This window comes from Dama dama, chromosome 16 (assembly GCF_033118175.1).
Source record: "Dama dama isolate Ldn47 chromosome 16, ASM3311817v1, whole genome shotgun sequence".
NCBI lineage: Eukaryota > Metazoa > Chordata > Mammalia > Artiodactyla > Cervidae > Dama > Dama dama.
The window spans coordinates 33,846,403-33,871,513 of record NC_083696.1 but is presented as its reverse complement, the minus strand read 5'-3'; the positions used below and the strand labels follow the sequence as shown (position 1 = coordinate 33,871,513).

The window sequence follows — 25,111 nt, the reverse complement described above, 5'->3', positions numbered from 1 at the left end:
GAGCCTGGAACACAGTGCTAGATAAGTGTTCGTTATTGGTGTTGACATGATTATTATCAGCCTCCTTTTCTTCAGAAGAGTCCTACTGAGGCAAGCATGATAAGGATACTTAAGAATTAACAGACACAGAGAAGGTAAGTGATTTTCCCAATAAGTGGTCCAGCCAGGAATGAGAGTGTTGGGATTTGAATACACACCAGCCAAGCTCAGAGCCTGGGCTGATTCCACTAGTTCCTCCCCAGAACTGCTAGGCACACAGGTCTGATCACTTTTCTGCACACTAGGAATGAAATGGTACCATCATTTTTAGCTTGTACTTTTTCCTATGCTGACACATGGACAAGGCATGTCAAAGCACTTTGAAAATGGGGAATCCTAGTCAAATATTAGATATTTTTTAGAAAGTCAGCTTCATAAATTTATGTTTTTGACAGCCTCAACTGAAGTTAAGGTACTAGTTAGAGAAATTATCATTGCACTTTCTTTTGTGAAGTCAAAGCCTTCAAGACAGTACTCAGAATTCAATAAATAGCTTTTACTATGTAGATCAACAAAGTTATAAGGTGAATGGGAACAGCAGCCAAGGACAGGCCAAGGTTAGATACCTCACATGCCAACTGAATCAAGACCTTGGTTTCATTAGCTCTGAGCCGTTGAACATTTCATATTATGCTTAGCAGGAAAGTATGACAATATTACTTTGATTTTTTGTTGATCCCGCTTAATTTCTGCATCCAGTTGCTTCCTTTTTTCGTTTTCTTCTCGAAGTCTTTTTTGCAGCTGTACCTTTTGATATTTCATGTGATCTACATTCTGCTCTAGTTCATTAGCACGTTTCTCATTTTGGATTGACAGTGATGCCAATTTCTTACTATTCTGATGCTTCTTCTGTAAGACCTGGATCACATGGAATATTTAAAAATGAAAAACTGCATCTCTCATATCCTTCCAGTAAACTTAAAACTTTCCATTTAATTATGCATGTTGGCATTTCTTCCTAGATTTTAATTTATTCTTGACAGTTTCACAACTGTTTTCTATACTTCTACTTTTACAATCAGTCAACTATCATAATTTTCACAAGATGTAAAGAATGATGAGCCTTCCTGGTGCTGGCAGCCAAACAGAACAAAACCAACATCACTGTTTTTTTTTTTTGAGTGTTTTAATTTAAAAATACTTTACGTACACAATAAAAATTAAAACAATACAAAACTGAACTTATATTTAAAAAGACTCTTAGATCAGATGCCTAATCTACCTGTCCTGCTTCCTGAAACAAAATCACCAATTTCTTAAGTATTCTCTGAGAAATAATTTATACACATATAAATAACTTTATGTATATATATTCTAGGTAGACTATTCTCCACCTCCTTTTTTTTCTATATAATTTATCTTAGAGATCTTTTCACATGGATTTGTTCTATGTGACTGCACAGTATTCTATTGTACTTGTATTTAAAATCCAGCTATAGCCTAAATCATTAATCCCTGAGTTAAAATGATCAGAAATGATACCATTTTCCCAGAGAGTAACCATTATAGTTATTATTTTAACTATCATAAATAAAGCTTTTCCTCTCTAGCAAAAGTTATCCATAGACAACACTAAAAATCTGTGAACATCTGTGAAGTTTACTGTACTAATATAAAATACTAGTGTTTCAATTTAATCTTGATCAAACAAACATAGATTTGTATTATGTACTTTAGCATTGCACTAAGTACATCTCACATGAAATAAAGTTAAGGTGAGGTTATTTGTAAGTCATGCAGACTACAATTAATTATTTCTTTTATCTTGGCAATAAACTGCTGGGAAAAAAAACACATTTTGTTTTAATTAAATTAAGTATTCACAGACGCATTGTAGCTTAGGAGCAGGGCTATTCAAAGGGTGGTCGGTGGACCAGACCACTGCTGTCAGCCTGCACCATGAAGGACATTATTAGATTCAGCTGATGGTGTTTCCATGCAAGACTTTTTTTGATGAGGGAAGCTGTGCTCCTATTTACCTTTATCCTACTGCAGACCAATAATGAACAATCTGCAGTGGACTACTTTGAGCACTACTAGCTTGGATGCCACAGGACTCTGCAGTTTCCCAAGCCTGAATTTGGACCCTGGTTTTGTCACTTATTTTTGACAGTAATTGCAATATTGGAGCAAAAATATTAATATTAGTACTATAGTGTCTTTTCCACATGATATTGAAAACATCAGTATAGGTACTGATAATCTTATTTAAGAGTGAGATAGGTTATCATTGTCTTTTGTGCTTATTCCACAGATGCTCAAATGTGGAATGTGCACTCTGTTAGCATTAAAATATTAATACAGCACACAATGCTATATATACCTAAAGGCAAAGAACACAGATTTCAGATTTTTTAATTAAAACAAATTTAAGTTTTAAAAACTAAAATAACTTCATTATACCAATAAAACAACCAGTATTTCAATATTTTTAAATGGTATGAAATGTCAGTGTACCGAAAACCACTTTTATCATCACAATTATATGACTATGAGTAAGTTATTTTATCTTCATAAACCGGTTTCCTTGTTTGTAAGTGTGTAAAAATACACACTTCAAAGGATTAAATAATGATTAAATACTACATATAAAACATCTCATGTGTATAGAGTACTTTGTAGACACTTAACCATCACCCTTCTTCTTCTCCCTACCACCATCCTTGTCATCTTGAGCATCCTCAGCTGTGCATGCATATGGCAAACGCACAGAAATTTCTAAAACTAAATGGGAAACTTATTTCAGTCCTTGGCCTATCAGAGTTTCTTTTGAACTTAAGTAAGTTCTTTCCTTTCCTTATCAGTACTCTCAGCAGAAAAAATTACACAGCAAAAAACATGGAAAACAAAAAAGGACATGATAATTCACAAATACTATAAATAATCCTTCATGTAATCTTTTAATCTCAATCATAAAAATAATCTTTGCTAAATCCACAAATAAGGCTTAAGCTATAGGATTCTATGGCAAATATAATAACCTCCATAGAAAAGTAATAATTTTGGCTATAACCTCCTTAGAAAAATAATAATTTTGGCTATATCAAGAAAACTGGGGAAAAACACAAACACGTGAAGACTAAACAATGTGCTACTAAGCAACCGATGGGTCAACAAAGAAAAGAATCAAAAATACCTTGAGACAAATGAAAATGAAAACACAACTGTCCAAAATCTATGGGACACAGCAAAAGCAGTTTTAAAAGGAAAGTGCACAGTGATACAGGCTTACATCAAGAAACAAGAAAATCTCAAATAAACAATCTTCTAACATTACACCTAAAGAAACTAGGAAAAGAAGAGCAACCAAAGCCCAGAATTAGTAGAAGAAAGAAAATAATAAAGATCAGAGCAAAAATAAATGAAATAGAGACTAAAAGAAAACAACAGAAAAGATCAATACTAAGAGCTGTTTCTTTGAAAAGATAAATAAAATTGACAAGTTAGCCAGGCTCAGCAAGAAAAAAAGAAATAAAATAGATTCAGAAATGAAAGAGAATTTGTTTCTGAATTTATATTCTGATACCACAGAAATGCTTTTGAACTGTAGTGTGGAGAAGAGTCTTCAGAGTCCCTTGGACAGCAAGGAGATCCAACCAGTTCATCCTAAACGCAATCGGTCCTGAATATTCATCAGAAGGCCTGATGCTGAAGCTGAAAGTCCAATACTGTGGCTACCTGATGCGAAGGACTGACTCATTGGAAAAAACTCTGATGCTGGGAAAGACTGAGGTGGGAGGAGAAGGGGACGATAGATGAGATGGTTGGATGGCATCACCGGCTCAATGGACATGCCTTTGAGTAAACGCCGGGAGCTGGTGCTGGACAGGGAGGCATGGCGTGCTGCAGTCCATGGGGTTGCAGAGTCGGATACGACTGAGCAACTGAACTGAACTGAACCACAGAAATACAAAGGATCGTAATGGACTATGATCAATAATTATAAACCAAAAAATTGGATAACCTAGAAGAAATGGATAAATTCCTAGATACCTACAATCTTCCAGGACTGAATCATGAAGAAATAGAGAATCTGAATAGACTGATTACCACGAGACTGGTTCTTGCTGATTTTGAGTATAAGAATTCCTATCAGGGAGGGGGGATCGGGATGGGGAATGCATGTAAATCCATGGCTGATTCATGTCAATGTATGGCAAAAACCACTACAATATTGTAAAGTAATTAGCCTCCAACTAATAAAAATAAATGAAAAAACAAAAAAAGAAAAAAAAGAATTACTATCAGTACTAAAAGTAGGGTATAAACCTACAAAATTATTAATTTCACAATAATCACAAAGGAAAATTCTTAATTGTTTTGTTCTACTAATGTTTTGTTAAAATGAGTGCTTTGTTAGCTATCATAGCCTTAAACGGTTGAGAAATAAAAAAGAATTGATCCCAAGACTCTCTGAGGTGAATTGCTAAGGGAAAATATGTAGTCAGAAGGAAAGTGCCGAGTGTCAAGTCATGTTATTTTAACTTGGTGTTCACTTGAGAGCCTACTTAAGTAAAAAGAACCTTTAATGGCAACATCCATATATTTGAGGTTAGCATTAAAAACTCCAGAAGGAGGGACTCTTGCTCTATTCACTTTTGCATCCTCATCTAGAATAGAACACTTATCTTGTTTAAAGAAAATAACTGTGCCACAGTTAAAAAAACAGACAACTAACGCACTGACTAGGTTAACTACAATTTCATTCTACCTAAAGTGGAAACAATATGAAAGCAAAAGATTATGAATCAAAAGAAATAGAAAAGGCATTTTAGCAAATTCACTATAAGCAGACTAACAAAACACTCTGACCATACCAAAAGCATTTGGGAATAACCTCACACACAGTAACTTTCTATAATGGAGTATTTCTCATAGAATAGAAGTTTTTAACTAGAGCTATATTTGAGGTTATAGCAAAGTCCAGCATTAGGAAGTTAAGAATAAGATGTAGTAGTACTCAGTTATTAACCTTTCTTAAACCAATCAGTTATAATTTCAGAAAACTATCTGAAAGTTATCATTGTTGAATGTCAAGAAAGTGCTATATACATACCAGATGTTTTATATATGATTATTTAATCATTAGTTAATCTTTTATCCCTCAGAAAATAACACTATTTCTGTGGTTATCTTCATTTATAATCATGTGGTTTTGATAAAAAGGTTAAAATACATTTCTTGAATGAAGAAATATACTATACAGACTAAAACTATGCAAACCCACCATACTGGAAAAGAAAACTTGCCTTCCAGTTCTTCTGTTAAAAACTGAATCCTACTTCTTTGCTAACTAGGTATAAGAATCCTCAAAAGCAGGAAGCCTTAAATAAGTTTTCTCAATTGCATTTTTTAAATTACCTGGACTCTTAGCTTAGCGGCATCCATCTTTCTACGGAATTCCTTCTGTAATTTTACCTTCAAAGCAACATCAGAAAGATCTTTGTTTTCCAGTTCCTGTAGCTGCTTTTGTGTTTCAGTTAATTCCACTTTTGCTTGTTCTGCCTCATGTTCAAGTTTTGTTACTTTCAGAGAATACTGCTTGCTTACGGACTTGGCATCATTACCTTCATAATAATAATAATAGTAATAACAGTTATAAATTATGTTTAAAAACTAAGTAAAACACCAAAAACATAATTTCCCTACTCTTACAATGCTGGCCATGTAACTATTTAAGACAAAGCATTAAAAACCCAGCTGTCCCTTTACAACCCAGTCAAACACAACTTGTCATCTGGCCTCTTAATAATTAGATCCTTAATCACTGTCCCCACCTGGTGCCATTAAATCTTCTCTCTGGTTCATCTTCTGTTCTGAATTTGCAGTTTATCTTTGTTGGCATCAGGCTCCAGTTAGAAAGGTATTTGGGGTGACTCTTTGGCCCCTGGCTTACTATAATTTGTCTTCCTACTACTCATAATCTATCTCTGAATTCTTTTTTTTCACTATTATGAAAATTCTTCAACATACCAAAAGTAGAGAAATAATCCTTATAATGAACCTCCATCACCCAGATTCAAGAGTTATCAAGATCTTGCCACTGCTTTTTCATCTATGCCTTTTTTCTTCTTTAATTTACTTAAAAACTTTAAAATAATTCCAGATATCATAACATTACCTATATATATTAATACTTCAATAAGCATTTATACAGAATATGGAAATAACAAAAAAGTCATTATCATACCTAGCAATATTAATACCTACCAGTCCCTATTCAGACTTCCCCAATGGTCTCAAAATGTCTTACAATTAGCCTATTTTTTTTTCAATTAGTCTATTTTAATCACAATCCAAACAAGGTCACAATATATCTTATTGTTATGTTTCTTAATAATCCTTTAATCTAGAGCTGGCTCCCTCTCCTTTTTCATCTAATTTGAACTTGTTAAAGATAAATTTTTTTGAAATGCTTTTCTTATGAATATTTAGAACATAGAGAAAAACAATATAAATATTGTTTCTGTATCTCTTTTCATTCTAAGCCCAGCTACTGACCCTGAAAACTTGGTTCTGATTTATTCTGAATAGTCAGCTAGCCCTGGACTAGCAAACCCATGGCAGTGGGAAGTAAGAGTCTAGAGCTCATAGGAGGAATAATCATAGGGTCCAGTTGTTATGCTGGTATACTGAAAGTCTCTTAATTTTTAATAAAAGTTTATTAATTTTAATAATTTAAAATCTCTGAATTTTAAAATTCTAACTTTTTAATAAAATCTTCTAATTTTTTAAAAATTTATTTTTTAAAGTAAAAAATTTTAATAAAAATCTTTTAATTAAAATCTCAATTAATTAATTAATTATAAATAAGTACATTCTGGCCCTACAATTCTGATGCTAACTTTAAAATATGACAATGTTTTAGTGACTCTAAGATCCCCGAAATTGTTTAACACACCAATATTTTCTGAACCACTAAGAAAAACTACAGTACCAATTACACCATGATAAAATGCTAAAATGCCATTGATTTTTAAGATGCATTCTGATTTCAGAGATATTAAAATGTGAAAAAGTGTATATTAAAACTGACGAAATACAGTATAATTGTCATTGTTATTCATTTTGGCTGAAGTAGCTACTGTTTGGGGAAGTCTTCAGTGAAAGGGCTTTGAAAAGGAAGTACACATTGACCCTTCTGCTAAACACCATGTCTAAGGGTCTTCAGGAAGCTCCAAATTGCCTTCCATTTTAACGAGCAAGAAGAGAACCTTCTCAGTTTAAGTACAGATATCCTCTATTTTAAGGCAACCAGGATGGGTATACCAGTCTACATAAGTGTGCTTTCCATATATCCTATGGTAGGATAATCTATTTGAAAGGAAATCATTTATTTTAGAGCAGTAAATACCCTCAAGTTCTATGCACACTACCCTGAAATCATGGGAATGCAGAAGCCATTTAAACCCCTAAACTGTTTCCTAGATTCACCTAAGAGAGGTGTTTTTGTTTTTTTTTTTTTTCCTAAGAGAGGTTTATTGGCATCAATCCTGCCTACGAGGAAGGAGCAGAGTCAAAATCACACACGTGGAATAGCTGGAAGGATGCACTGCCAGGAACAAGAAACGAAAACGCTTTAGACAGCGTGTGTGTGTGTGTGTGTGTGTGTGTGTGTGTGTGTGTGTGTGTGACACAGCGTGTGTGTGTGTGTGTGTGTGTGTGTGTGACACAGCGTGTGTGTGTGTGTGTGTGTGTGTGTGTGTGTGTGTGTGTGTGTGGTGTCTGACTGTAGGGGAAAGGAAGTTGAGAAAGGAAGACTGACAGCTAGAAAGCAAGCCTGCAAGAAAGAGGAGGGAGAGGGAAGGCAAGTTTCTCCTTACTGGCAGAGGATCTGGTACCCACAATTTGTGTAGTCTGAGTGTGATTATAGTCCTGGGCCTGAAGAAGAGAAAGGTATTAATAGTATTTCCTTCAGTTCCCCCAAAAGACTAGAGAGTCATTCTGCATTGGAACTGGGGAAAAGAAATGTTAGTGGTCTTATCCCTTCAATTCTTTACTGAATTTCAGAGTAGTCAAGATTTATACTTTGAGTATATTAGTTGGGGGAAGCAAAAAAAACTTGAGGTGTGCATTTTATTTTATTTATTTATTTTTTTGAGGTGTGCATTTTAGAGCAAGCCTAATGGAGCTGGATGGTAAGCAAAGGTGGTGGTATATACATCCAACCTGGTAGAATTTGAGACTAAGGTGAGGAGCTGAAAGCCTGGCTCACTCAAGAGGACAGCTCTCAAGGACAAGTCCTTACATTTTCAGAAAAACAAAAGTTATCTACAGTTAAAATACAAAGCTTGAAATTAATGTTAAAAACAAATTATTCAAGAAAATAAAGACCAATAATTTAAAATAGGTATTTACTCAAATGAGTTAGGAAAACATCTCAGACATCTTATTTCCAGAAGCCAAGTATAATGTTTCTTTAAAAAGTGACAAAAAAACATTAAGGGCCACAGAGATTCAGGACAAGACAGAGTTTACACTGGTTAAGAAAATTCATAGATAAGATAGAACATAATAAAGTTATTTTGATAATTAACCTCCACGTATTGGCTTTAGAGCCCACCCTGCTATACCAAATTCCAGACTGACGTGGACAGTCCTGAGCATCAGAAATTAAACTAAATGTTACAACATCAGAAGCACGTTTAGAAGCTTTTCTTTCTCATATAAGCTGGTTCACAAGATGCTATTACCTGTTTTAATTAATTCTTTAATCAGATCTTCCTTCATCTTGATGTTAATAGTAAGTTCTCTCATTTTTTGTTTAGCTTCAGTAAGTATGAGTTCTGAATTTCTTAATTTTTGCAAATTCAACTCTTGACTCTCCTGGAGACATTCAATCTTTAAATCTTCAAAATAAAAGAAACAAAGCTGACAAAACTGTCTGCCCAGAAATATTTAATAGAAGTAGTTTTAAAATAAAAAAAGCAGATGCAGAAGCAGTCTACAAGTACCAGAGGAAGGGACAGACAGAGAAGGAAAAAACATGGCAATTGTGATTTTAGTTTTCCAGCTTACAGTGAGTTTTCCTTTCCTTAAAACATATATATGCTCTAGTCATATCCTGCAGGTTCTGACACAGTTTCTCATTGCTCTTAGATATTCTGCAATTTGACTTTTTCTTTAATCTGAGCTACTTAAAAAAGTTATTAAATCTCCAGATGGGTAGAGGTTTTCATTTTTTTCCTACTAACTTGTAGTTTTACTGTAATCAGAGAATGCATTCTATCCCAGACTAATCAGAACATGGCCCCATACTGTTTGTTATATTCTGTCTTGTACCAGAATATAAATATAAATTACCTCACTGCTTTAGTTCAGCTGAGACTTTTTTCATAGTGAGACTTCCTCAGTGAAGGAGTTGGTGCACTGATTTGCATTCTGGCGTAAGTTTCTTACCTGGTTGTAGACCAGTAACAAACGGTTCAAGGATGGGGACTATAGATAGCACTTATCTACACTACCATACACTTTAAAATCTATTCTCGTTTCATGTTTTAATATTATATGCATAGGCTCTTAAAGAGATGCTATTTTCACAGTGTAGGACTTATTTTTCATGTTATTTATATTCTCTGTACTCTGTTTTCACCACTCTTACCAAGAGAAATGAGCTAAAATCTCCTCATACAGTTTTTGCAACATAAACATCTTTTACGTCATTTTTTAATGCATAAAATTCTCATCAGTTGTGAACATTACAAGCAACTGCTAGACTAAGTTGGCTCTAATGCCATATACATCACTAATGGTAGGCATGGGTGCCAGTGAAGCAGTGAAGAAACACCCAATAAATTACTTAAGATGGATTTTAAAGAAGACAAGAATGGGAAGTCAAACTCAAGTTTGAATATAAAATCCCCATTCTGAGAGGTTTGGCCCATAACTCTAGCTAGAATTGACTGGTGAAAAAGCTTTACTAAGGAGTAAAAAAGAACAGAAAATCAGAGCACAGAGCAGAGGACAGAAAGGAAAGGCCACGAGAGCCTCCAGATCAAGCTTCTGTCTCTGAGAATCCCTAGATGCTTCTTAAATTATTGCTTAAAGAAAAAGAGAACTGTCTTATAAATATTAGATCTAAAGTACTCGAGAGAATCTGTGTACCTTCATTCTCCAATCCTGACTTCTGTGTTTGATCCTGAATATCATTCAATTCAACAAGTGAACAAACAGAGCCTGGCTTCTGAATCCATGAGCAACTTCTACGTCTAAAAAAGGAAAAGACCAGGACCAAAGGTAACTTGTCTATTAGTCATTTTTAATCTGCCCTCAAATTAGTTTTCTCCCAAATTACTCTTTAAATTATGGCTTACATAAAATAAATGGAATTTACTAATATTTCACCAAGTAAAGAGATACCCCCCACCATGTTGGACCCAGTGGAAAATTCATCATGTTTTTTGCCACCATGGAAGCAGAATTAAGAAATCCAAAATAATTTTCTCTGAAAATTAAACTCCAATCACCATAAACATTCTAAAAACACAATTATTTTACAGTTGTTAGACTGACGTGTTCAAATACTGGTTTCGTAACACATTAGTTGACAGTACATGTAGCAAAAACCACTTAACTCTTCTACTAAAATTTTTTTAATATAAAAAACTCCCTATTTCTGTATATGTTTATTGTATCACGTAATTATGCTTATTAAAGCAGTCAATATTAATATATACACTAACATACCTAATTTCTGATTTCTCTTGGCCTTCTGACTCTTCATCATCACTGTTATCAGAAAATTGGTACTGGAGGACTTCATCCTGTTCTTCTAAGTGACCCAGCAGCATCTGACTTCGTGTTCGAAATCCCGCAACTAGTCGATCCAGAGAGTATATAGAAGGACTTGTGTGGACCTTACAAGTGATTCCCCCACCCAACAACAAAAAAAAAAGTGATTTTTTAAAGTGTCTATTTTTATCATATTGCTCAAAATGTGTTTTCTAAGAGGTTGAGACAGGTACTCTTAAAAGAGCCAATCACTGAAAACATACATTTCCACCCCCCTACTGCCTACAAGAGAGTCAAAACTCATTTCACAATACTATTGTGTCTCATGGATATACACTTCTTTCAGAATCTATACAGTTCTTCCTCTTCTAGAAAGCTCTTCTGGTTTCAGTTATAGTGTCAGGGAAAAACAGTACTCAAAAATGAAACCAAAAAGAGGCATGAGTGGAAACATCCCAGCTCCCGAACACAGCTCAGGCACTCCCCAGCCCACGTGAAGCCCACACACAGTGTAACGGCTCCAGCGCTGCCCTGCCCCCAGCCTCCCCCGTGCTGACCACCTGGAGAATCGCAGTGTTGCTAGGATCTGCCATTCCCCCCTGATCCAAATCCCGCCACATGAAGAAATCCAGAACCACTGCCACTCACTCTGCCAGGGTAAGACATTCCTGATTTGGAAATTCAAAAGTATAGACTCAGGCTTCACATGTGGTAGTCAGGGATAGCTGATTAATGCCCTAGTGACATACTTAATATGTACCATGGGATAAGGAGATTTTCATGGACTGCCTGCAAACTTTCTATATTATAACATGCTTCTTTGGGCCTTAAGTTCTCAAAAATTCACCTTGGAAAACAACAATGAATTAGAAATTGCTTTTATTTTCATTTTTGTTACCAAATGTTTCCTTTCTAACCATGTCTCTATAAGTGAAAGTGTTAGTTATTCAGTCATGTCTGACTCTTTGTGACCCCATGGACTATAGCCCACCAGGCTCTCCTGTCCATGGAATTCTCCAGGCAAGAATACTGGAGTGGGTTTGCCCGTCCCTTCTCCAGGGATCTTCGTGACCCAAGGATCAAACCTGGGCCTCCTGCATTGCAGGCAGATTCTTTACCATCTGAGACACCTATCTGTCTCTATAACCAAACCTCAAGGCAATTTATCCAAAAAGGTAAACAATAAGATCTCAGAGGAGGCATTCAATTTATTAATACAAATTATTATGTTATTAAAATTACAACATATAGTAAAAATGTATATACCATACAGTGTTCAAGATTCAGTTGATGTAGGTTTCTTACACATCCCCTCCCAGAAAAGCCTATCTGATACTGGATATTCCTTAATACCTGATTTTTGTGCCTCCACTGCTGGTCACCTAATAAGGCCATGTGTCACATCAGCACCATGATGAATGGGGGTAAAGTTTTCTAGGTGGCCTCCCAATTCTGGGATATGGGGGAGGGCAAGGGAGTTTATTTACAGAAGAACCAACTCAAGAAGTATTTATCTAACAAGCACATGGTACCAAGCATGGCCATCTGCATTATAACCAATAGAATTCAAGGTTTCTCTCTGCTGGGGGTGTGGGTAGGGGGCTGAGGAGGGGTTTATTTCAGGAGCAAATAAAACTTTTTGTTTAGAATCAAGTTTTGTTCTCTAGGATTTCAACTGGCTTTCAAATGTTCTTTTTACAAAGAAAATCAAATGACCCAGCTTAATCATGAAACAGGCTTTGCCACAATGAGTAAAAAATTCAGAAAATTAATTCCTTAGCAGTCACTCCACACAAAAGAATGGTTAACCCCTTCTGGCTCATAAAGCCTTCCATAATCTGTCCCCTTGCTACCTAAGTGTTGGATCCTGCTTTCTTTAGTTGCTTCTGCACTTCCTGCTCCCCAAAGACTATGCTTGCATTTTCAACCATACCCTAAATAACACTGGTCATAATGTAAATACTCAATAAGCTGGGTAATAATTCAGATAATTGAGGTGTATCCAACTAGAAAACAATTTTTTTATTCGAATTGTGTTTTCTGAGAATTACACAGCAACAGGACTGGACAGAACTTTAAAGATTACAGTTCAACTCATCCCAGGTTTAACTCTTCTCTGTAATACTGCAAATTATCATTTAGCCTCTGCTTAAACAAATTCACTGCGGGGACCCTATTAAGCCCTGAGACCTCTAGTATTATTTTGATAGTTTTCACTAATAAATCCCTCTTTATATTCCCTTAGCACTGCTTTTCACTGGTCCTATTTCTAGAGACAAAGTCTCACAATAATGATAAGCCTTCAAACATCTAAACACAGTCATTATGTCCCCTATAATTCAGACTAAATCTAGAGTTACTTCAAGATTTTCCCCAAGGTCCTATAGCAACTTGGTTGTTTTCCAAAAATAATCTAATTTGACTTAAGGTGTTATACCCAGACTTGAACATAATATTCTCAGTCATCATACATTAAGATAATCTCTTCTCACTAGTGATGCATTTGATTTTGTTTCATTAGATGTGCTGCATCTCATTTACCATAGATTGTGGCTTTCACATATTTAATTTTGTAGTTGAATTTGAAAGTTCCACAAAGGTTCATGAGATGCAATTTGTCATTTTGCTACTATGAAGTTGCAATGTTTTGCTGGAATGAGTGTTTGGTTGGCAAGGGAACCTGCCAAGAGAACCTCTGTAGACACATCTCACACAGTTCTGCTTCATCATGAGCAACCATGTATGCAAAAAAGTGATTAAAAAGCAAAATTAATTATTTGGGGGGGAGGAAATTGCCATTGTGTGAAAGATAAAATCTTAGTGAAAAGTAAAAAGCAGCTGACTTCAGTGTAAGGGATTTAATGCACAAGAATTCTGTGACTCAATAAAAATGTAATTCATTCAGGAAAAAGAAAAGATTATACAGGTATTACCACTTTTGTGAATTTGGAGATTCCATAAGGTTTTAAAAATATATCCCTTAAGAACATTCTGGATGGTTTTCTTACTATACGATTATGTCAAGTACTGAAAGTGAAATTATTTACCTACTGCTTTTATTTCCTTTTCATAATGCCATATTTCATCAAATCTAAAATGTCATCAACTAAGACACATCACGAAAGAAGAAAAGCTATCATCTATGAAATACCATTAACTGTAAAACATATCCTACCATCATAGTTGATAAAGTGTGAAAAAAAAAAGTGAGGCATATAATCAATGAAAAATCGTAGCATCATCAGAATATGTGGTGTTATTTTAAACTTATGTAATGACTCGTACCAGCTTTGTTTTTTTTTCCTTCCAAAGAACCATTTTGGTGTGTATAACACTGGCATTTGGCTCTAATTATATCATATTAATCACATTAAGAAAACACAGACCTCTGTTACATTTTTTCCTTAAGTTTAAATCTAGGTCAATTTTACATTTCATTAGATGAGTTTCCAGTATCTGTTGAAACAAATGAGCCCCTTACTCTTTTTTTTTTCTATTAATTTGATATGTTACATTATTATATTTAGTTGTGAGGGGCAATTTCTTTAGGATTTCTACTTAAATAGATAAATCCCAAAATTCCATTTTGGTGTTAAACCTTTTAGATTAAGAGATGGTTGAAAACAAATGTGTGACAACAGGAAAAAGTACAGATTAACATGCACTTAGAATGTTATTACCCATCAAAATCATGATATATTCCAGAATATTTAATGATTGTCAAGTGTTCATGATACATTAGGTGAGAAAAGATAGTTATAAAAGTATATATACAATTATCCTTCAATTAAAAAATAAAAAATTTTTAAAAAGTGTCCAAAGTAGGTGCATCTAAATAGCAATTTAGTATTAACAAACAAAAAGTATGTGTGTGTGTATAGCATTTGACAAATATACACTGCCATGTGTAAAATAGATAGCTGGTGAGAAATTACTACGTAACACAGAGAGCCCAGCTTGGTGCTCTGTGATGACCTAGAGGGGTGGGATCAGGGGAGTGGAGCGAGGTTCAAGAGGGAGGTGATATATGTATAGTTATGGCTGATTTGCATTGCTGAAACCCCCTGCATTGGGAGCTCAGAATCTTAGCCACTGGACTACCAGGGAAGTCTCAGTAATTTGCTTTTAAAATAAGTAAGATCCTTTCACTGTTTCCCTCCAATATATCCCTTGTAGCTCAGTTGGTGGGCTTCCCTGATGGCTTAGATGGTAAAGAATCCATCTCCAGTGAGGGAGACCTGGGTTCAATCCCTGGGTTGGGAAGATCCCCTGGAGGAAGGCATGGTAATCCACTCCAGTATGCTTGCCTGGAGAATCCCCGTGGACAGAGGAGCCTGACGGGCTGCATCCCATGGGGTCGCCAAGAGTCAGACACAACAGAGCAACTGAGCAAAGCTCAGCTTAGCTGGTAAAGAATCTCCCTGCAACACGGTAGACCCAGGCTCGATTCCTGGGTTGAAAAGATCCCCGGGAGAAGGAAATGGCAACCCACCCCAGTATTCTTGCCTAGAGAATCCCATGCACAGGAGAGCCTGGAGGGCTACAGTCCATGGGGTCCAACAGCTGGACACAACTTAGCGACTAAACCATAGGAAATAAAACTTTTTGTAATCAATTAAAAAACTTATTCAAGGACTTCCCTGGTGGTACAGAGGATAAGAATCCACCTGCTAATGCAGGGGACATGGGCTCAGTCCCTGGTCTGGGAAGATTCCACATGCCAAGGAGCAAGTAAGCCTGCACACCCCACTGAGCCCACTCTGCAGCCCAGGACCCCAGCCACCGAGCCTGCATGCTGCAACTACTGAAGACCATGCGCCAAGAGACTCTGCTCTGCAGCAAGAGAAGCCCTGTCACCGCAACCAGAGCAAGCCCAAGACCAAATACAACCAAAAATAAATATTTTTTAAAAACCGATTAAGCCATTGTCCCCCTTTTGCTTTCAGAGAATTTTAAGTTGAGGAAATATTTCCCTTGTCAAGATTGTTTTTACTTCAGAAAATATTAGAGCTAAATTCCAAAAGAAAATATTAGAGCTGGAAAATATTAGCCCAACTTCTGCCAAGGAAACAGAAATCCAGGAAAAAAATGAAATGGTATTTCAAATGTCTTCTTTGGCTTAATTTAGCTAGTTTTGGTATTTAATATGAAATCCTCCTCTCACTCTAGAACAATGGAACTGGAAGCAAGGCTTCAACAAGGCTTGGTGGGCTTTGGGTCTTCCCGTACAAGCCTGTGTCTGCTGCAGCAGTCTAAGCAAGAGAGGGGCCGAGAGTCCTGGACACACAACAGGAGAAAAAGAACTCTCAAAACTGCCGGTTATATTACCTTTGCATTTTCTCCCTTTTCCCCTTCTTTTAATGGCTGGAAGCCACTAAATTTTAAAAACAAAACTAAGAATTTGCTAATTTGAATACATATGTCCATGCATAGTGAAGGAAATAGCACTGGGAGTGTTTCCCTTTGTCAACATAAGGGGCTGTCTCTGGTCAGGATCTTTTCCTTCCATGTCATAGCAATCTTCTGGCAAATTCACTGGTTCTTTCTTCCCATTACATTTTAATCCCACTTGGTCACGAGTAAACTTGGAGATCACCTGTAACCACAGAGGAGCTACAAGTCTTATGGTGTATCTGCTCTCTCCTATGCTATGGTAACCACAGAATATGTTTTTCAAACTAGAACCCTTGAAAGTGAAAGGGGGCAATAAAATTAATTAAAATTAAAAAAAAAAGAATTTGTTAATTTGAAACAATAACTGTGGAAGTCTTTATTCCAACCATGGCTGTTTCAGGTCTAATCAAACAACTAGAGATAAGAACAGAGGGGCCTAGCTCCTTCTCAATACTCTGTGCAGCTGTCTCCTCAAAGAATGTGTGTGCGAGTGTTTGCGTGTGAAAGTCTAGTAAAAAAGAGAAAGAAACAGACACTGAGAGAGATAATAAATGTCTAACTTTTATAATCAGAAAAAAAATGTTATTTTTATAAAATAAAAGAATGCACAGAAACAGGAAATTCACATTACTAGCCAAGAGTAAAAAAAAAAAAAAATTATAGATTTGATATATAACTATTAAGTAGGATTAATATCCAATTTCCAATTGGATATCCAATTAATTAATATCCAAAGATATCCAATTTCAATTCTATAAAGAACTTATCCTTTTTCTTAAATGTCCTATGAAAATTTACCATACATTCAACCAAAAGAAAATAGCAATAACTCTAGAAAGTTCAACTGAAATTAATAGTAGCAAAAGTTTAAATTTTAAATCCAACCAGTCAAAACTGAAAAACTCCACAGTGACAGTAACATCTGTCTCACTCACTCTTGAGGCACAGAGCTGGGGACACAGGAGAGGTGCTCGATAAACGTGTGCGTGTCAGGACGCAGTGTGCCAGGCACTTTTGGAGTCACCATCTCATGCAAGTCCTCTCTATACCCCTCACAGGTCCCCCATTCTGACACATAAGGAGCCTGGGGTCCACACAGGTTTAGTCATCCCTCCGGGCCTACATCATAGAGCTGGGGTTCACACCCAAGCCTGCCTGACTGCAAAGCCTATGACACCTCTCACATTTCTTATCCCTTGGACTATATCCAACACATTGATCTCAAATAAATCATTTCCTTTCCTAAAATTAATAAATAGAAACCAAAATTCATGAGTCTGTTAATTAGTCTTTTCCATGGTGGAGATTCCTTAATCTTGATTTTTCAAGAGAAATCTGTGCATCCACATATATATACACATTTTATAAATAAAATTTATAAAGTAAAATTTTTAAATTAAATGGAACTTCATACTGATTTTTATACAGTCTTAATTATGTCAGAGGGAGAAGGAAATGGCAACCCACTTCAGTATTCTTTCCTGGAGAATCCCAGGAACAGAGGAGCCTGGTGGGTTGCCGTCTATGGCATTGCACAGAGTCGGACACGACTGAAGCGATTTAGCAGCAGCAGCAGCAATTATATTAGACAAGATTGAATAATACACGGATATCATTTTGAAAACAGACAGACCAAATAAGTCAAAATAAACACCTCCAACCTCATCAACTTGGTGTGATTAAAGAAACAAAAAAATTTATGAAGACTGGACTCAGTCATATCTGAAAATATTAATATGATGGCAAAGAGTAGCTTTTTTTTCTTCTTGATAAATCTAAGCATTATCTTCAACTCTTCCTTTCAAATACAACTATACCTTCTCTTAAACATTAATTTTATTGAAAAGAAGCATGATTTTAAATAGAGTACACATAACAAACAGAAAAAGAGTAGGCACAAAAGTCTATGAAACCAAACAGAAAAAAAAAAAAAAACCTGCTAAGACTATATAAATACACTGTGATATAATAAAGTATATAACCTCAAAAGAAACAAGTTAATGCTTAGACTTTACCTTCCTGGAATCCAATCTTGCTGGATTATAAATATAATGCCCCAAACGAGTATCAAATGGTACAGTGTATGGTCTCTTTTCAAGTATCCTGGTATCTGGCCCATCTCCACAAGTTTCCTTTACTGAAGAAGTCATTGACAGGTTAAGTTTTGTTAGTTCTTCACTCAGTTGATCCACAAGAAGTTGTTGTTCTATTATTTTTTCATTCTTTGTAGAAGAAAGAGAAGAATTTTAAAAATGGAGAGCCTCAGTATGAGTTAATGATTAAAAATAAACTGTACATTGATCACAAAATCACAACTACCTTAACGAAACAATAAAACCTAACTTATCCAGAGATTAGCCTTCTGGGACTTCCCTGGTGGTCCAGTGGCTAAGATTCCACAATTCCACTGCAATCCCTGGTCAGTAAACTAAGATCCCACCTGCTGTAAGGTACAGCCAAAAAAAAAAAAAAAAACAGAATTCTAAAAACCAAACAAACAAACAAAACCCCAAAGACTAGCCTTCTTCTGTTCACAAGAATTTAGAACTGTCCTGAGTGTTACAAACTTTTGAATAGTAAGCAGGAACAAATACAGCTAATGAGTTAGTGCAAGATACTGTCCCATACACTGTGATTGGTTAGCTTGCCCACCTGAAGCACTATGATTAGCTGATCTTTATAAAAGTCTGAACTTTCAGAGTGAAATCCAAGAAGTAACAAAAGACTAGAAAGTTGAAAAGTGTAGAAAACAACAAACAGCTAAGATGACAGCAAAGGAGACAGAAAGTGGTAACAGGTGCAGTGAAGTGAAAGCCTTTACTCAGTGAAAAAGAAAGCCACAAACAGAGATAAAAGACAGGCAATTGAGAGTCGTGGGAGAAAGAACTTGGAAATCAAAGGCAGAACAAGTTGTTTATGGGGGCATGGGGGAGAGAGAGAAACACTATGTGTGGTTTAGCTTCCTGTGTATCCTCTGAAGAAAAAATTTGAAGTATATAAGTTTTGTTTTATAAGCACAAAATTATATAAAAAAGAAAAGTCATTCATCTTAAATACTTCACATGTTTAGATGGGGGAAAAAAAGCAAATCCTAAGGTTTCACTGTGTTAATGCTGAACTATAAAATGTAACATTTTTTTAAAAACCACATATTCAGATAATTAAAATATAAAACAATAGCATATAAGTTGAAGGGGGATACTAAATGGAGTCCTTTTATTCTTCAGGGAAAGGGTAAAAATACCAATTAATATTAGACTGTTTTAAGTCCAAGGGTGAATGGTATATACTCTCCAGGATAACCACTAAGATCAGTGAAAGTACAACTTTTAAAGCAATTAAATCCAAAAAAAGGTAAGAAGGAGAGAAAAATGAATATAGAGCAGATAGGATAAGTAAAAACCACAATGGTGTGATTATAACCAGAATATAACAGTAATTATATTAAATTCAGAAATGAACTCGCAATCCAATTAAAGGATAAAGACTACCAGAAAGAACTGTAAAACTGTCTAACCTGCTAATTGCAAAAAACATAACTAAAATCAATAAAGAAAGATTAAAGGGAAGATGGAAAAAGAGATACCATGTAAATATTAGTCAAAAGAGTCCTTTTAAAAGAAAGAAAGCTGGTATGGCTATGTTAATATAAAATAGACTTAAATGCAAAAAACTGTTGGGAGATAAAAGGAAGTTAAAAAAAGATTTTTTAAAAAAAGGTCAATTCACCAGGATGCTATAACAATTCTACATTTCTATGTACTTAATAACCCAGCTTCAATATATACAAAATGCAAAAATTGTATTTGCAAGACAAATCCAAAAATTATAGTAAGAGATCTCAACATCCCTCTAAAATACTAATAGGACCAAAAAAAGACCAAAAAAGTGAGTAAAAATATAATTTGAATAAGAGGATTAACAGAATTAGGAGAACCCAATGATTACAGAATATAAATTCTTTTCAAGCATATCTGTAATATGCACAAAAACTGGCCTTATGCTGAGCCATAAAGCAAATCTCAACACAAAGAACTGAAGTCGTGTGGACAACAACGCAATTAAGCTAAAAATTAATAAAAAGAAATCCTTCATGTGTTGGAAATAAAATAACTAACTATATAACCCACAGGTCAAAGAAAAAACTCACAATAAAAGTCAGGAAAAATTTTGAGCCAAATGAGGAATGCAGATAAAGGTAAGCTTAGGAGGGAACATATAATTTTAAATGCATATATTTTAGATGGTTAAAAATATACAGAAAGGCAAAAAAATCAATGAACTGAGCACCCATCTAAACAATTCAGAAAGATAGCATAGGATTCTATGCCCTTAAAAAAGCAGAAAAAAACTAAATAATAAAGATAAGGGTAGAAATTAATTAAATAATAAATAAACATTTATCAGAGAAGATCATCAAAGTCAAGAACGGCTCTCTGTGGGCTTCCCCAGTGGCTCTGTGGTAACGAATCTGCTAGCCAATGCAGGAGATACAGGTTTGATCCCTGATCTGGGAAGATATCACATGCTGGGGAGCAACTAAGCTCACTCAACATAACTATTGAGCCTGTGCTCTAGAACCCGGGAACTGCAACTATTAAGCCCAGATGCTGCAACTACTGAAGCCCATGCGGTCTAGAGCCTGTGCTCGAAAACAAAAGAAGCCACTGAAATGTGAGGTCTGTGCACTAGAGTAACCCCCACTTGCCACAGCTAGATTGAAATGCTGGAGCAAAGCAACGAAGACCCAGCACAGCCAAAAATACGTAAATAAATAAAATTATAATTTTAAAAAAAGAATCTAGTCTCTGAAGAGACTAAAAAAATTGATAACCCTCTGGTGAAGTTGATCAAAGAAAAAAAAGAGAGAGAAGGCACAAATAACCAGGAATGAAAAACGGGATTATCGTTACACGTCTAAAAGCATTAAAGAGATGAGACTATTATAAACATTTCAACATATTTATTGAAATATGCAACAGCTGTTACATTCTTAGAAAAACAGACCTTACCAAAAAGGGGCAAAAGGAAAATGTGACCGAAATCATACTAAACATTCCACAGAGAAATTTTCCAGGCCCAAGTATTTTTCAAGTGAATTCAACCAAATATTTAAGGAAGAAACAACACCAATTCTTCACACACTCTTCCCAAGTATAGAAAAAGAAGGAATGCTACCTAAACTATATTATCCGGTTAACCTAATTTGTTACAGCATCTGACAAGAATATTTTGAGAAAAGAAAATATACACATGAATAGACATGCTAAAATCCTAAACAAAATAACTACAAACTAAATCAAAGACATCTGTAGAAAAGAGTAAGTTAACACAGAAGACTTGACTGCTATCCTTTGAAGGACCTGCATACGAGGTTGTTCATTGGCTGGTGTCTGGGAACTCGGATCCTAGCAGGGTTCCCAACACCCTGTCGAGTAACAGTGGCTCACTGTGCTCAGTGTTTGTGCAGACAAGGTGGTTTATGTTGAACACCTGCTTCCCTTTCCTTCTGCTGGTCTGGAATTTTGGTAGATGCTGGTCAGAGAATGCCTTCATGGCCAGTTCTCAATAAAACCCGAGTCTCCTTGGCAGACAACACTTCACATGAGTCGTCACAATCTTTGTTGGGGGAGTTAAGTACATGTGGGTGACTCCACTAGGAGACAGTTCTTGGAAGCCAGTGCCTGATTTCTTCTGGACTTCACTCTATGTCCCTGTTCCCTTTGCTTTCTCTTACTAGGCCCATGCCTAATAAATCTTAGGTATGAGCACAACTGTATGCTGAGTGCCCCAAGTACAGCATCCAACCTGAGGGTGGTCTTGGGAACCCCCAGCATAACAATACATCATGACCAAAAAAAAGGTTTATTTCAGGAATATAAGATTGGTGTAAAAATTGGAAAAATCACTACAATTCACCACATTGACAGAATAAAGCAGGAAAATCATGATAAAGAAAAATCATCTGATAAAGTGTAATATCCATTCATAATAAAAATTCTCAGCAAAGAATTTTTGCTTGGTTTGATAAAGAATAAATAAAACATACCTATAGCAAACATGATACTTAATAGTGAAACAGTGAAAGCTTTTCCTTAATAGTTGGAAACAAGACAAGAACATTTCCTATCACCACTTGTATTCAATACTGTATTGAAGACCCAAGTCAATGAAGAAAGGTTAAAAAAAAAGAAGGCATAAAGATCATGAAGGAATAAAAATGTCATCATTTGCAGATGACACAATTATAAATGAAAATCCAAAAGAATTTACATAAAATATCAGAATTTAAAAATGAAGTTTATCAAGTTGCTTGGTATAAGCTATCAATATTCACAAACCAATACAGTTACACATACCAACAAACAATTAAGAAAATGAAAATCTGACGATTACATTCATAGTTACATAAAAAAATAAAGCACCTGGGAATGAATCTAACAAAATATATTCAATACAAAAACATAAACACAAAAAAATCATTACTGAGAAAAACCAAAGAAAACATGAGTAAATGGAGGAATATACCAAGTTCATGGGTTAGTGAGAAGACTCATGATCAAAAGATGTTGATTCTTTCCAAATGTATCTTACAATCCCAAACAAAATCACAAAGAAGTGTGGTTTTTTTTTTTTGTGGTCCTTGAAAAGTTGATTCTACAATTTATATAGAGCAACTAAGACATTCTTGGGAAGGAGGGAAACAGAGCAGAGGCCTTGCTCTAGAGAACACCTAGACTTATCAGGAATCTACAATAAATAAGAAATGTGACATTGGTCCAAGGACAGGCGAGCCAATGGGGTACAACAGAAGTCCCAGAAATACACAATACATGCATGCATGAATGAACCCTGACTTACGACAAACAGCACTCAAAACAGTGGTGAAAAGATGGCCTTCTCAATAAACAATGCTGGGACAAATGGATATCTACCTGGGAAAAAACTGAAATTTGACCTTTACTTTATCCCACATACAAAAATCAATTTCAGGACTATAGAGTTTAAATGTGAAAGGCAAACATAATAATGGAAGACTTAGTCCAACAGGAAAACAAGCAAGAGATTTGAATGAGCATTTCACAAAAGAAGGTACCCAAGGACTTCCCTGGTGGTCCAGTGGTTAAGAATCTACCTTGCAATGCAGGGGATACAGGTTCGATCCCTGGTCTGGGAAGATACCACATGCCATGGAGTGGCTAAGCCCAAGTGCCTAGAGCCCATGCTCTGCAACAAGAGAAGCCACTGCAATGAGAAGCCTGCTCACTGCAACAAAGAACAGCCCTCACTGCAATGAAGAGTAGTCCCTGCCGCAACTAGAGAAAGCCCAGGTGCAGCAACAAAGACCCAGTGCAGCCAAAAATAATTTAAAAAAAAAGAAGATACCCAAAGAACAAAAAAAGAAAAAACATGAAAAAGTGCTCAACTTCACTAGCCATCAGGGAAATGAAAATTAAAACCACAATAAAATAACATTACATACCTGCCATACACAACTACTGAGCCCATGCACCCAAGCGCCCATGCTCTGCAAAAAGAGAAGCTACTGCAAATGAGTAGCCCCCACTCTCCACAACTAGAGAAGCCTGTGCGCAACAAAAAAGACCCAGCCCAGCCAAAAATAAATAAATAAATAAATAAATATTTTAAATTAAGAAATACATTTTTAAAAACACAATAAAATAACATTACATACCTACCAGATTGCCTAAGATCTAAAAAATTCACAATAACAAATGCTGGCAAGCAAGTGGAATAGCAGGAATGCCCATACAGTGCTGGTGCAAGTTTAAACTGGAAAACAAATTTGGTATTATTTACTAAAGTTGAAGATTTGCCTACCCTATGTATGACCTAGCAATTCAACTCCTAGGCACAAATCCAAAAGAAATGTGTATGTGTGTGCACCAGGGGACATGTATGAGAAAATTCATAGGAAAAAAAAATCTATCAACAGTAAAAAAAAAAATAAATTGTGAAATAGTCATACAATGATATCCTATACAGCTATAAACTAACCAAGCTACAGCTTCACACAAAAACGTGGATGAAGCAGAATAGACAAAATGTTCAGTAAAAGCAACCAGATACTAAAGAATATATATTGAATGATTAAATTTATAAAAATTCCAAAATTTAAATTGCAGAGTTCAAGGATACATAGTAAAAACACAAAGTAAAGCAAGGAAATTATCACTATCAAAGTTAGGAGACCAGCTCTCTCCGAGGAGAGACTAAGGGCTTCTGGGGCTAGCAGTTTGCTGTTTCTTGAACTGGTGGTGGTTACCTAGCTGTTCTCTTTGTGATAATTCACTGAACAACACATTTTAGTTTATGTTTTCAGACAGTAAAGAATCCGCCTTCAATGCAGGAGACTTGGGTTTGATCCCTGGGTTGGGAAGATCCCCTGGAGAAGTGAATGGCAACCCACTTCAATATTCTTACCTGAAGAATCCCATGGACAGAGGAGACTGGCAGACTCCAGTCCATGGGCTGCAGAGTCAGACATGACTGAATGACTAACACTACTTTCACTATGTTTTTAAATTAACACAGAGATAGAATGGTTAAAAAAAAAAAAAAGAAGAAAAAAGTAATGTCAAAATCAAAGTCTAATTTTTCCTGGATCAGATCTTTATTCAGGACAGTAGTTACTCCCTGATAAGAAGCTAAAGGCTTTAAATGAAATGAACTGTATGGGGGACGGGAGGGTTCACAGCCAGGATGTATAAAATTGGATTGGCCAAAAATATCTCATGGAAAAATCCAAACTAAATTTCTAGCCAACCCAATACTTAGGGACATACCATGTTACACTGCAGGCACATCCATGTTAATACAGAAAAACTAAGAGAATTTGAAAGACTTAGCCAAACTGAATGAGCAAATCACTGACAGAGTATAAAATGTAATCTAACAAATCAAAATTTTAAGTGATGTGTTTACC

At 35.6% G+C, this 25,111-nt stretch overlaps 1 protein-coding gene across 6 annotated transcripts in view; it reads right to left on the bottom strand.

The window, feature by feature from the left end:
• The window catches only part of KIF27 (kinesin family member 27), an 82,664-nt gene that overhangs the window by 33,694 nt on the left and 23,859 nt on the right, over nt 1-25,111 (bottom strand). For all 6 annotated transcript variants that reach the window (XM_061163751.1, XM_061163755.1, XM_061163753.1 and 3 more), the window contains 6 exons: nt 18,180-18,386; nt 10,726-10,895; nt 10,144-10,247; nt 8,733-8,888; nt 5,401-5,606; nt 700-897 (listed from right to left, as the gene is read on the bottom strand). In XM_061163751.1, the coding sequence (XP_061019734.1) occupies nt 700-897; nt 5,401-5,606; nt 8,733-8,888; nt 10,144-10,247; nt 10,726-10,895; nt 18,180-18,386 (1,041 nt within the window). The remainder of the gene's footprint in view (nt 1-699; nt 898-5,400; nt 5,607-8,732; nt 8,889-10,143; nt 10,248-10,725; nt 10,896-18,179; nt 18,387-25,111) is intronic.